At 32.4% G+C, this 14128-nt stretch overlaps 1 protein-coding gene across 1 annotated transcript in view; it reads left to right on the forward strand.

The window, feature by feature from the left end:
- UGGT2 (UDP-glucose glycoprotein glucosyltransferase 2) overlaps positions 1–14128 on the forward strand; it is a 133215-nt gene that overhangs the window by 50523 nt on the left and 68564 nt on the right. The window contains exons 12-16 of the mRNA XM_084876711.1: positions 1493–1643; positions 8112–8231; positions 9117–9202; positions 9717–9852; positions 13930–14061. Coding sequence (XP_084732837.1) covers positions 1493–1643; positions 8112–8231; positions 9117–9202; positions 9717–9852; positions 13930–14061 — 625 coding nt within the window. The remainder of the gene's footprint in view (positions 1–1492; positions 1644–8111; positions 8232–9116; positions 9203–9716; positions 9853–13929; positions 14062–14128) is intronic.

A 14128-nucleotide genomic window follows, 5' to 3' on the forward strand; every position in this document is an offset into this window, starting at 1 on the left:
CTACAAAATCCATGTGGAACATTTAAATTCTACTGTGTAAAAAAGTGTCTGATCAGTAAGCATCATGAAATTATTTTTTATTTTTAAAAATATATATTTTATTGATTTTCTACAGAGAGGAAAGGAGAGGGATAGAGAGTTAGAAACATCGATGAGAGAGAATCATCGATCAGCTGCCTCTTGAACACCTCCTACTAGGGAAGTGCCCGCAATGCAGGTACATACCCTTGACTGGAAATGAACCTGGGACCTTTCAGTCCTCAGGCTCATGCTCTATCCACTGAGCCAAACCGGTTTTGGCACATCATGAAATTTTTAACATGGAGAGAACATTAGCAATGCAATCCAAATTTTTTTATTTTATAAGTGAAAAATTTAAACTAAAGAAATTAAGAACTTCAAGAAGCCATACATGAAGTAGTGTTTCAGCACAGACTAAATCTTATTTTTAGATTAATAGTTTGTAACATACAAACTAGTGCTCTTTTGATCATATTTGTCTCCTAGTATATTTTATTTTGTGGGTAAAAAGTTTCCTTTGTAAAGCAGTGGTCAGAACTATCTAGGAGATAGACATGCAGAGCTAAAGTTATACAGGGCAGCTTCAAAACAGCTTATAAAATAGCTTTTTTAGGAGTTTAGATATTAGATCTCTATTTTTTAAAATGTGGATATCTGTAGTTCTACCTGAAAACTATATTCTAAAATTCACATAGTGCTTTATTCTGATTTCATTTATTTCTGAAAGGAGAAGTCAATATGGTTATTTATTGATGTTATTTTTAGCAGTAATACTTTCTATCATGTTTAAGAGCTGTCAAATTATATATGTAATTAGGAATTTTAATATGTATTCTAAATAGATGTGAACTTTCGTGCTTTCTCTATACTAATTTTTTTATAATTTAGTTTAATTTTTGTTTTAAAATTTGCATGGTAGAACCATCTCTCTGCAACTGTTTTACTATATAACAGAGCAAATCTTGACATACTCTATTTTTATTATGATCCTGATTGGTTTGACCTGACATTATTATCAAAGCAATTTCTTTTCTATACTAAAATTTTATATTTTAGGTCATATTTGATCTTGTTTTTGAGTAGATTTGTCAAAAGAGTAACAGTATGTTTCCCCCTTTATTTTGGGCTTGCTCAGGAATGAGCATATTTTTGCTTCTTTGGTAAGGAATATAATCAACATACCTTGTTTCTTATCTTTTAAATAAGATTTTGTTAACCACTAAAAACAACAACAGGAACCTTCAACATAACTTTAATCTGTATAACTAGTTACAACTATTTGCCTTATTTGTTAATGAGTTTGATTCAAATATATATATATATATATATATATATATATATATATTCCTGCTATTAATAAAAATACCAGTGAAACTTGTTTCTAGTGCTTGAGAAAGCTATAAACTTGATAAAATTATTTTAAATATTGGAAAATAAAAATAAAACTTATCTCTTTTGTTTAAATGTGAAGTATTTTGGATATGCTGAAGCTGGAAGGAAAAATGATGAATGGCCTTCGCAAGCTTGGAATAAACGGAGAAGAAATGAGCGAATTTTTAAAATTAAATTCACATGTTTGGAACAATAACTATGTATTAGATATTAGGCATTCTTCAATAATGGTAAGTGCTCATGTAAATCCTGTTTTAAAACTTAGTTTATTTAAGACTCAGTATAAAGCCAAATTTTGTCAGGCATCAGAATAAATCTAAGTGGTTTGAAAGAGGTTGTATAGCAGAACTCAGAAGAAGAAGTAAAAATACTGATTCATCCCCTCTTTCTCTTGTATTTTCTTTTCCCTCCCCATATTCTCTGCACTTCCTCACAAGAGTACCTGCTCACTAGTTTAGTATCTTTTCCAGCTTTAAAGATAAACACAAAACACACAAGAACAACAAATTAACCACATGAACAATAGCAACAGTAAAATAACAGTTAATATCTGAGGAACATAAGATTGCTACCTTAATATAATGAAAATCTTACCTAGACAATTTTAAGTGCACTCTTAAATTCTGGCCTATATAATATACGTAGCTGATGAAGTTTTTGAAATCTGATCACATCGCTCTCCTTTGCTTAACACATAAAAAAAAAATTCTTAGTTTAGCCTGTGAGGCTATAAATGGTCTAATTCCGTTAATTTCTAAAACTATGAAATATTCTTTTTACCACTATCCCTTCTACCATGCTTGGAAAGGAAATTTTCCTCTCTATCCAGCCAACTCTTATTTTTTTAGACTCCAACTCCAAGCAGTAGTTTCTGAAAGAAACTTTCCTTAACTATCCTAGATAATTTTTTAATGCACATTATACCAAGGAGTCTGAGAGTAACATCAAGTTTGGTAATTTGCTAAAAGGATTCAAAACCCTTGAAATTGTTATACTCTTGGCTATGATTTATTAGAGCAAAAGAGTACAAAGTAATATCAGCAGAGGGAGAGAGGACATGGGGTGGAGTCCAGAGGAAACCAGGTGCAAACTTCCAGGAATCTGCTCCTCATCTAGTTGTACAGGACATGCTTAATTCAATGTGTGACAATACATGCAAAGTGCTATTCACTTGAGTCTGGGAGTTCAGAGTTTTGAAAGGAAGTACCTTATATAGATATCGAATGGCTTGTGACTGATCTTAGCCATTGAAGCTCAAAGGAAAAGTAGGTGTTGATCATAAATCATACATCAAGCATGCAGCAAGGCCCTAAGCATTCAGAAAACTCGTTATCAGTAGAACATCCCAAGAGCTCAATTCCCAGAAGCCAACCTAGAGAACCTTTATCACAGAAACAGGTCTTTCTTGAGAATGTGCAAGGTATGAGCAACCCAGGCCTGCTGAATCAGCTAACTGATTTCTCTCTCTCTCTCATATATATATATATATATATATATATATATATATATATATGTTATAGAACTACAGTCTCTGTATACTTAGCACAGTTATAATTTTTTATTTATCCTATGATTCTTTGATGTCTTTGTTTTTTTCTAAACTATCTAAACTTCGTAAAGGTAGGAACTTTATCCATTTTTTTTTCCTCACCAATATATCCCTGATATTGATAGGTACTCAGTAAATATAAATATTCCTTCAATGGTCAGTTAAATATTTATCTCATTATAAAACATAATTTTTAATAATGAAACTCTGGGATCATTGTAATTATACTCAATATAAGAATGTTCTTATCAGTTTTATGATTTAACATTATTATAAAAAAAATAACTACTAAATGAGAAAATAAAAGTGTTACATGACATAAGATTATGTAACTAAAACTCCCCAAGGAAAGCCATTATAATTAATGAGACTTTAGTAAAAATGGGTTTGAAGTGACAGGAAACAGGTCAAAAGCCTTTTTCCCAAAAGCCATTTGGATGACAAAATGATTTATAACAACATAAAATTTTAAATTCCTAATATACTATCTTAATAACTACTATGCAATAAGATTATCTTAAGATTAATAATAAAAACTGCAACTTGAGATAGAAAAGGAGGATAAAGGACTGTGGAAAGAGAGTGCTGAATGACGTAGCCTTTTAAAAATTCTGGCTGTGTTGCCCTTTCAGTGTTCATATACTCTGAAATAGAAATGATCATAAAGAAATAGCAGGAAATAGAGAAAAGTCTTTATACCCAAAAATATGATCATCATTGCATATTTTTAAAACAAAATAGAAACGAGTTATATACAAAACAAGTGTTGTAAATTATATATCCCCAATATTGAGTATTATTCAGACATTAATATTATGTTTGTAAATATTTTTGAATTAGGAGCAATGACTGTATTTGCATGTTTAGTAAAAAATATGGACATATGATGTCATCATGTGAAAAGATGGACATATTATAGAATTAGAAGCTAAGTTATTAATGGGTGATGTGATTTAATGGGTAGTTTGGGATTTTTCCCCCCCATTCTTTTCTGCAAATTTTTAGCTGTGTATTAGACAAAAGTAGATTTATAGTTGTATTACAAATAAATACAGTAATTTAAATAATATAAGAATAAACTCATATACTTACAATTGTAAACTTACCTTTACCTACCCCTGTATGATCAGAAAACATGTTTTTAGAGGAAAAACATAAGCTCTCAATGTCTTGCTAATTGTTTGAAATAAAAAAATCAAAGAGCCTTGCTCTGAAGTATCCATTATTAAGGTTATTTTTGTCCTACCTGAATAGCCTTTCCACTTACAAATTTAGTACACCATCTAAGAATCATGGAATGATAGCAGCACCATGAGCATCAAAGCCCTCAGACTCAAGAAAAGCAGTTAAATTATTAATTAGTTATTATTCATATTTTCTAGAATACTAAGTGACTTGTTATCAAGGTTTACTATTGCTGCTTTTACTACTCTTTAGACTATATTCTTTCATTGGCAAGAGTCTCCTTTTATTTGGATATTTTTAAGCTCAATAATAGATTTTTTGCTGAAAATGTTTTATCAGAAAAAGGAATGACCTTGTTATAATATTAATACTTTATGCCTTTTATTTTAAGTAGCTATGCCTTTTATCATTTTTAGAACAATGCTGGGAGTGTGAATCACACTGAGAAAATGAGGGTAGAAATGTTCAAGGCTATTCTGGACATAAGGAATAGATCAATAAAGGAACTTTGCAGCTCCATTTATAAAATAACATCCGGGTCCTCTGGCAGTGGCAGGACAGGCCAGTCACCACTCCTAGGGAAGAGCAGCCTTGCTGCTGTTCCCATTTCCCCTGCTCTCTGCAGTCACATTTCTCTTGGATAAGAATTTCTTCTGTACTGCTATAAAGTCTCCTACTTGCCCAACACTCAATCCCTTCAGGGGACATTCTTTTCTAGGAGCTATCTGAAAGTATCACAAGGTAGTTTTTTACTGTAGTAAAATAAAAAAACGTAAGGTAGGCTCTTTTAATAATTTTAGGTATGACATTCAGTGTCATTAAGTACAGTCACAGTGTTGTACAGCAATCACCATTATCCATTTCCAGAACTTTTCATCTCTCCAAACAGAAACTTACTCATTAAAGTCTCTCTTTCCTTCTCTGGTAACCTCTGTTCTACTTTCTGTCTGTATGAATTTGGCTAGCCTAAGTACTTTGTAAGTGGAATTATACATTATTTGCTTATGCCTGTCTAATTTCACTTTGCATAATGTTTTCAAGATTTATCCATGTCAGAATTTCATTCTCTTTTAAGGCTGAATAATAGTTTAATTTTTTAAATATCTTATTTTACATATTGTTAAGGGAAGTTCTATGTCTCAAATGCTTTTATTTTTCACTTTGAGTAAAAAATTATTTCTGAGACTTCATTCTTTAGATACCTTTAAAAAAAAATAACTGGCACAAAATGCAGAGTTCTGTGGTCTCAGCACTCTTTTCAATTTGGTCTGTGAAAGCAGCAAAATCAATCCACATAAGCTTTATTTTTGCTTTATAGCATTTGCTACCACCCAATATAGTATACATTTGTTTATTTATAATTTTCCAGTGGAATGTAAGCTCCATAAAAACCAAAACAAACATCAGATCCTGTCACATTGGAAGCACTCAAAAAATTTGTTGAATATCTTAAGGTCAAAACAGTTATTCATGAATGAAAGCAATACATTGCCTTTAATTCTCCCCCCAGCACCTGCGTCTGTATCCCTACTTTTTATCTTCACAGAGAAAGTTGAGTAACTCAGTTACATCACTTCAGACCTCTGTAAACACCTTCCCTAAAACAAACTTGGGCAGTTTCTTTCTTTAAAGTTGCTAAATGACAGTGAGTAAGAACTCAAGGGGTCATAGGGTATTCTTCCATCCCTGGTTTACCATTCCAGGTTTCTCTGTCCAAAACATCAGGAGTCACAATTTAAATTTTATCTAGTTTAGCTGTTTCTTTCTACCCTTGCTATAATGCTTCAGGTATCACTAGTATTTTGTCAAGAGTCAAAAAAAACACACCATATGATTGAATATTTGGCTCTGTTGGATTGTAATTCCTTTTCAGTCCACTGCACCAGACCACTCGAAGTAAAAGGGACTTAGTTAATATTCTACCAAAACTATCCTTATCTCCAGCAGCAACTATTTTTATCTTATTATGTTGATAATGTTCTTATCCTTTTTTCATGTCCTATTTAATGTTCCCACGCCAACCTGGTCATTTGTCATTATATAGAACAATTTGAAATTTTAGTTACTATCACCGAGATGATAGTGACATCATCTTTTTAAAAAAGCACTGGTAGACACAGGCAAATGATATGAGTTCTTTAACCAGGTTAAGAATGTAAGAGCATAACTTATGCCCTAGCTGGTGTGGCTAAGTTGGTTGAAAGTCGTCTGTGCACCAAAAGGTCAACAGTTCAATTCCAATAAGGGCACATGCCCAGATCGCAGATTCAGTTTTGGTTAGAGTGCATGCAGGAGGCAGCTGATCTCCTTCCCACTCCCTTCCTTCCTCCCTCCTTTTTTTCTCTTTCTAAAATCAATTATCAACTATATATATATAAAATCAGTTTGATTTTATAATAAAAATGTAATACGCTAATTAGACCAGACAGCCAAACAACCTTCTGGATGTCCTTCTGGACAACCTTCCGGATGAAGCCGGGGCTGCAAAGGCAGAGCCCCTTGCACCAATTTCGTGCATTAGGCCTCGTGTGTGTGTGTGTGTGTAACATGCTAATTAACCATACTTTTGTGATGTCCACCAGCAATCAGGAGTGGGTATGCAAATTAACCCAACAAAGATAGCAGGTTGATTTGCATGTGCAGGTGCTGAGCAGCTGGGGACGAGGTGTTCTGCACCACCTCAGCCACTTGGGGTCTCTGGACAGCATGGGAAGGCAGGAAGGTGGCTTTGGGCCAGAGCGGAAACGCTGCTCCTGCCAGAGCAAAGGCAGTGCCGGCAGCCAGGGGAACAAAGGCCCATTCTTGCATGAATCTTCATTCCTGCATTGGGCCACTAGCATATATATAATCCTATATAATAAAACTCTAATATATTAATGGAATGGCAGAACAACCCATTGCTATGACACACACTGACCACCAGGGGACAGACACTCAGACAGGAGCTGCCCCCTGGTGGTCAGTGCACCACTTGGCCAGAAGCCAGGCTCATGGCTGGCGAACACAGCGTGGTGGCAGGAGCCTTCACCCACCTCTGCTGCAGGAGGGTGGTAAGGAGCAAGGGATCCCAGACTTCAAGAGCAGCGGACTGTGAGAGGAATCTGACTGCTGGCTTGGACCCAATCCCAGGGTGAACATCCCCTGAGGGGTCCCATACCATGAGAGGACGCAGGCCAGGCTGAGGGACTCCCCCCCCACACACACACATTGGGCCTCTAATATATATATATGAATGTAACTTGTTATCCACAATGAGTCCCAGAGTGTTATGGAAGTTTCCCCAAGTCCCATAATGATGTCATAAATCATTTGACCATAGATATGTGTATTTATGGATTCTCAGTTTGATTTTATTACCAGTCTCTTATCTGTATGCCCATACACTGTTTGATTCTTATAGCTTTGTAGTTAGTTTCAAAATTGGGAATATGATTACTCAAACTTCATTCTTTTTCAAGATTGTCTTGGCAATCCCCAAAAAAGGTCAGTGCCCCCTGACTAAATAGTCAGGTATTGCATGTTTTAAAATTTTTTGCAGCTCACTGTTAAAAATAATTAAATTATGAATTAATTTGTCTATTTCTGCAAATAAAATGAATTTGGAATTTTTGTTGAGTTTTTTGTTGAATTTGTAGATCATTTGAGGAGTGTTGCTATTAAAAATATTAAGCCTTCTGATTCATGAACAGAAATGCCTTTCTATTTATTAGGTCGTCTTTTTTTTTTAATGATTTTTTATAGTTTTCAGTTAAAAGTCTGATACTCGTTAAATTTATTTCTAGGTATTTTACCTTTGTTAATGCTATTGTAAATGGGATTATTTATAAATTAAATTATATTTATTATCCATTAAAATAGAAAGTGTGCATATATTTTCATGTCTTTCTAATGAGTGAAATCTTCCTTTAAAAATGATTTAAGTATTATCTTAATATAACTAACAGATTTCTCTATTCTTTTCTAGTGGATTAATGACTTAGAAAATGATAATTTGTATTTTACATGGCCTGCAAGTTGCCAGGAACTTCTGAAATCAGTATTCCCTGGAAAAATACCTTCCATAAGGCGTAATTTTCATAATTTGGTGAGTTTCATATTTTGACATGTTATATACATTTATAAAGATATCAGCATTCTTTTTGGATTTTCCTGCTTTTGATAAATAAGCATCTGAGTAATAAGGAAGGAAATATTTGCTTGATGCAACAAGTTTGAGTGGCATGGCTGAGTAGGTATCAGAAGCTAGCAATGTCACATAATCTGCCTCTTGTTATGTTACTTAGCGTTCCTATAACTTTAATGATACCAATATTAAGTTAGTGGTCAATTTTTACATTTCCTGAAAGGAATTTATGATAGAACTTTTCTTCTATATTATAATGATTAAATAAGTAATCATTCTTACAACTAATGATTAAAATTTCATACATTTCAGGAAAAAATACATGATTAGCATGTTATCTTAGCATATAAATTCATTATCACAACATAAATAACCTTATGAATTTGAAATTGTGGAGAAACACCCAGGGTTTTGTTTTGTTTTGCTTTTAGCATAGGAAGTGAATATCTTATTTCCTACTTCAACCTGGAGCAATCAATTATATTAATGCTTTTGGGGATTTTTTGGTCAAAATTCAATTACTATTTTCTTTTTCTAAAAATTTATCACAGAAAATCCAGTGAACATTTAAAATAAGATATTTCACTTATAAAAAATTTTTTTTTGTTTCAAAAAGAGAATGAATAATGTTATTAAATTATATTTATTGTATTATTAAAAATCCTTCATAAATTGAAATTCTTATATACACATTTCAGAATTCTTTAGAGTTGCTAGAAATTTCTTTTTTAAAAACCTTTAAATTGTATGGTTTTAACTGCTGAAATTAGATTAAATTTTAATTTTATGAAAATCTTGAAAGTGTTTAAACAAAATAATGATGATAGACTGTCTACTTTCTTTTAGGTTCTGTTTATTGACCCTGCGCAAGAATATACCTTGGATTTTATCAAACTTGCTAAACTTTTATATTATCATAAAATTCCTCTTAGGTAATTTTCAATTAATAACAAACTGTCAAATGATGGAAATCCACTGATTTTCATTTTGTATTATAATAGAGTATTAATGTGTGATTCAAAGCAATGGTTTATATCTAGTGCCTGATAAAATATAGCTGTGTGTTATGAAGTATCATATACTTTAATGATAGACTGTTAATCAAAGCTGCTTGGTAATCTTGTTTATCTTCCCAAGAGAATGATCTGATCATTTTGGGAACTTAAAGATGGACCTATTTCTTTGTGGTTTTAAGAGTACAACAGAAAAACAGGCATTTGATAATGCCATCACCAGAGAGTATATGTTTTGGAAGAATCCATCAAAAAGAAGATTTAGGTGAATAGGCATTACAAATCAAACCTTTTCAAATAATATTTCCCTTTGTCGCCATTTATTAATACATTCTCTCCAATTGGATGTTATAGTCTAATGATGTTTTAAAATCATAGTTTATTGTGGTTTAAAGGGATTGTTGTGACATTCCTTATTCATCTTTTTTTCCAGAATTGGCTTTGTGTTCATTGTTAATACAGATGATGAAGTTGATGAAACAAATGATGCTGGAGTTGCTCTTTGGCGGGCTTTCAACTATATTGCAAAAGAACATGATGTATCACAAGCATTTATTTCCATAACACATGTAAGTTTATGTACTAGCACAATTTATTTGGAATTTATAGTGTGTTTCTTATATCACTGTAATTATTATTATATTAATATTTCAAAGTGTATAAAGAACTATTGTGAGGATTAATACATACAATAGATTTGATTCTTGCCATTCCTAACTGAGGTACATAATATGGTCCCCAATTTAAAAATTATGCAACTGAGGCTTTACCAAAATATATGAACTTGCTTAGCCAATAAAGGGATTTAAATTGTATATATTAAGTTTAAAGAACATGATTAGGCAGGGAAGAATTCTTTAATAGATCCTGAGTAAAACCATGAATAGGAAAAAATTATTGCAGAGTAAAATATCCTAAAAAAAGTATATAGATAATTTCTAGGGACTTTCAAAGGAGAAGGAGATCAATTTATAATAGTAAATTAGTGTGGAAGTGGTAAGATTGATACTGAGTCTTGACAGATATTGTATAAGAAAAGTCAGAAACTGGTTAGAACTTAATTAAGGAAGTATACGAGACAGGAGAATTATTTCATAATTGAGCTTTTAAAACTATTATAATTCATCATGAAAAAATATAAATATACTTTTAAAAGATTATCAATAAAATTAGGTTATAACTTTAAAAAGTAACTTGTATTCATTTTTTTTTATTTTTTATTTTTTTATTTTTTTAAACATTTTTAAAAAATATATATATTTTATTGATTTTTCACAGAGGAAGAGAGAGGGATAGAGAGTTAGAAACATCGATCAGAGAAAATCATTGATCAGCTGCCTCTTGCACACCCCCTACTGGGGATGTGCCCACAACCAAGGTACACGCCCTTGCCTGGAATCGAACCCGGGACCTTTCAGTCCGCAGGCCGACGCTCTATCCGCTGAGCCAAACCGGTCCCGCTGTATTCATTTTTAAATTCATTGGTCTTTAGCTTATTTGTAAACCTTTATTGTAAACAAGGAGTGCTGCTTCTTCAGACTGAGAAGAAAATTACCAAAGCACTATAAATTTTCTACCCTATACAATAAAAGCCTAATATGCTAAAGTGTCTAGTCACCCTGTCTTCCATTTAACCAATCAAAGTGTAATATGATAATGATATGCTAGAGCTAGTCAACCACTCACTATGATGTGCACTGACTACCAGGGTGCAGATACTGGACCAGTCGTTATGAAATGCACTGACCAGTAGGTTAGCTTACTGCTGGGGTCCAGCCAATTGGGACTGAGCGAGATGGGCTGGACTTGCCCTGGAGCCCTCCTGCTGTTCCTCCCCAGCTGTCCAAGCCCCCATGTCCCTCACTAGCCCTGATTATGCATCGTTGGGGTCACTCTGCCTGGCCTCTGCCTTCTCTCAGTCCAGGCTGAGGGACCTTCCTCTTCTCCCCCGTGTATGGATTTCGTGCATCAGGCCTCTAGTTAAATATATAATCCCAATTACAATAGTATTGAAAAAGAATAAAATACTTAGGAATAAATTTAACCAAGGAGGTGAAAGATCTTTTTACTGAAAATTATAAGACATTGATGAAAAAAATTGAAGAAACTAATACCGTGTTTCCACAAAAATAAGACATCCTCTGAAAATAAGACCTAGCGCATGGAAAAATAAGACATCCCCTGAAAATAAGACCTAGCGCAACTTTGGGAGAAAAATTACTATAAGACACTGTCTTATTTTCGGGGAAACAGTGTAATTGGAAATGTATTCCATGTTCATGGATTAGAGAATTAATATTTTTAAATTGCCCATACTACCCAAGTGATCTACAGATTTAAGCAATCTCTATTAAAATTTCAGTAGCATTTTTCACAGAAATAGATAAAACAATCCTTAAATTCATATGGAACCACAAAGATCCTGAATAGCCAAAGCAATCTTGTGAAAGAAAAACAAAACTGGAAGCATCACATTTCGGAATTTTAATTAATATTACAAAGTTATAGTAATCAAAACAGTATGGAACTGGCATAAAAACAGATACATAGATCAATGGAACAGAAAATCAAGAACCCATGCATGGATGGTTACTAAATTTTTTGGTAGAGCCACTATGGAAAACAGTCTGGTGGTTCCTTAAGAAATTAAGATAGAATTATAATATGATTCAGCAGTCCCACTTCTGGGTTATATTCAAAGGAAATGAAATCAGTATCTCAAGAAGATTATTGTACTTCCATGTTCATTGCAGCATTATTTACAATTGTCAAGGTATGGAAACAATTTTAAGTGTTCATCAATGGACAAGTGGAAATATATACAACAGAATATTATTCAGCCTTAAAGATGGAAATCCTGCCATTTGCAATAACATGGGAGAACCTGAAGGACATTATGCTAAATGCATTATATTAGACAGAGAGAGTAAAGATAAATACTGAATAATATCACTTATATGTTATATCTAAAAAAGCTGAACACAGGGAAGCAGTAGAATAGTGGTTGCCAACGGATGACTGAAATGAGTAGATGTTGGTCAAAGGGTACAAACTTTTCAATTATAAGAGGTATAAATTCTGGGGATCTGATGTATAGCATGGTGGCTTTGGTTGAAAATACTGTATTATATAATTGAAATTTACTAATAGAATTTAAGTGTTCTTACAAAAAAGAAAAACATTTAATTAATTAGATGGTGGGAATCCTTTCATAGGATTTTATCAAATTATCATGTTGTACACTTTAAACATATTACTATTTTATTTGTCAGTTATACTTCAAAAAGCTAAAAAAGTAAAATAAAATAGAAAAATAAATGTAACTTATGTGGTAAAGTAAAGCCCTAGAATTGCTGAGAATCTCTTGAGGAAGAATAAAATGTATCTGGCTGTAACAGGTAATATCCATAAAATTATATTAAGACAGTGTGGTATTGGTTCAAGGGAAAGATATATAGACCAAAGGGGTCTCCAAAACTGAAAAATACTGGTATTTTTTAATTCTTATTTATGTTTTACTCTAAAGCCTTAATTTTTCACCTTTTTTGTTTTTGTTTTGTTTTGTTAGTTATTAGAATCATAGTATGTTCTAATACTATGGGGAGAAATGAGGAGAAAATACCCATAAATTGAGAAACTCAGACAACTAAACTGTGATCTAATTACAGACCTTTGCTTCCTAAAGGAATAGGTTACAAAGTTAACAGTGATAAAGGGAAAACAAATAAGAATTCTAACTCTTCATTTTGAGGAATATCATGGGGATTCTGTCAGCCATAATGTGAGATTATCTCTGGCAGTATTTACTTGAGTTGGGACTAAAAAGAATGTTCTTAACTGATCTATCAAAATGCTACCTAATGGTATTTGTACTTACTAGTTCCTTCTGCTTGGAAGTTTCTTTCCCCAGAATATCTTTTTGAAAAAAAATTATTGAGTTTATTGGGGTAACATTGGTTAATAAAATTATATAGGTTTCCAGTGCAATTCTGTAATACATCATCTTGTATATAGTATTGTGTATTCCCCAGAATGTCTTGTTAGCTCACTGTTCATATTTACTAGTATGTCTTGGCTAAGTCATCTGCTCAAAGATAACATCTCTCTCGATGCAAAACTGTCCTTTGCCTCATGCCTAGAGCAGTGTCTGGTCATAGTAGAGGATCTATAATGAAGGGAGAAATGAAACAAAAAAATAATGAGTAACAGCTTACATTACACAAGTGCATTTAGATGTTTGAGACTTGGGGAAGAATGGCAGTGCAGAGAAAATCTAATCATAGTATTTACTAAAGAGCAATTAGAAATGAAAAGAAAGCATTCTAAAATTAGTCATTTAAAATATTTTATACTTATCTTTTTAAATAAAGTAACTTTTATTAGTGGTCAAGAAGGAATATAATAAATTTGTTATGTTATTTGTGAAAGCTATAGAATTCCACAAAACTGTTTATATTTCAAGATGATATATTGTATGGTTAGAATGATTAATTTAGTTGTATGCATAGGTGTGTATTTATATGTATATAGTATATTTAGAACTTACAAAGTGTAAAATATATTTAATATAGAAATGTATATGCATGCTAAGGGAAATAAAATAACTGTTGTAAGATGAAAGTTAATTATAATATCTTTATACACAGATGTACCAAAAAGTGAAGAATCGAAATATACTCACGGTGGATAATGTGAAGAGTGTTCTCCAAGATAAATTTCCTCATGCTAATATTTCAGATATTTTGGGAATGCATTCTAGATATGATAATAAAAGAAAGGTAATTTGGTTTTTAAGTTTTCAAAAATATGATCCAAGACCCTTTTTTTATAATCTTATGAATAAAT

Source organism: Pipistrellus hanaki (assembly GCF_964339955.1).
Source record: "Pipistrellus hanaki genome assembly, chromosome: 3".
NCBI classification, from domain to species: Eukaryota; Metazoa; Chordata; class Mammalia; order Chiroptera; family Vespertilionidae; genus Pipistrellus; species Pipistrellus hanaki.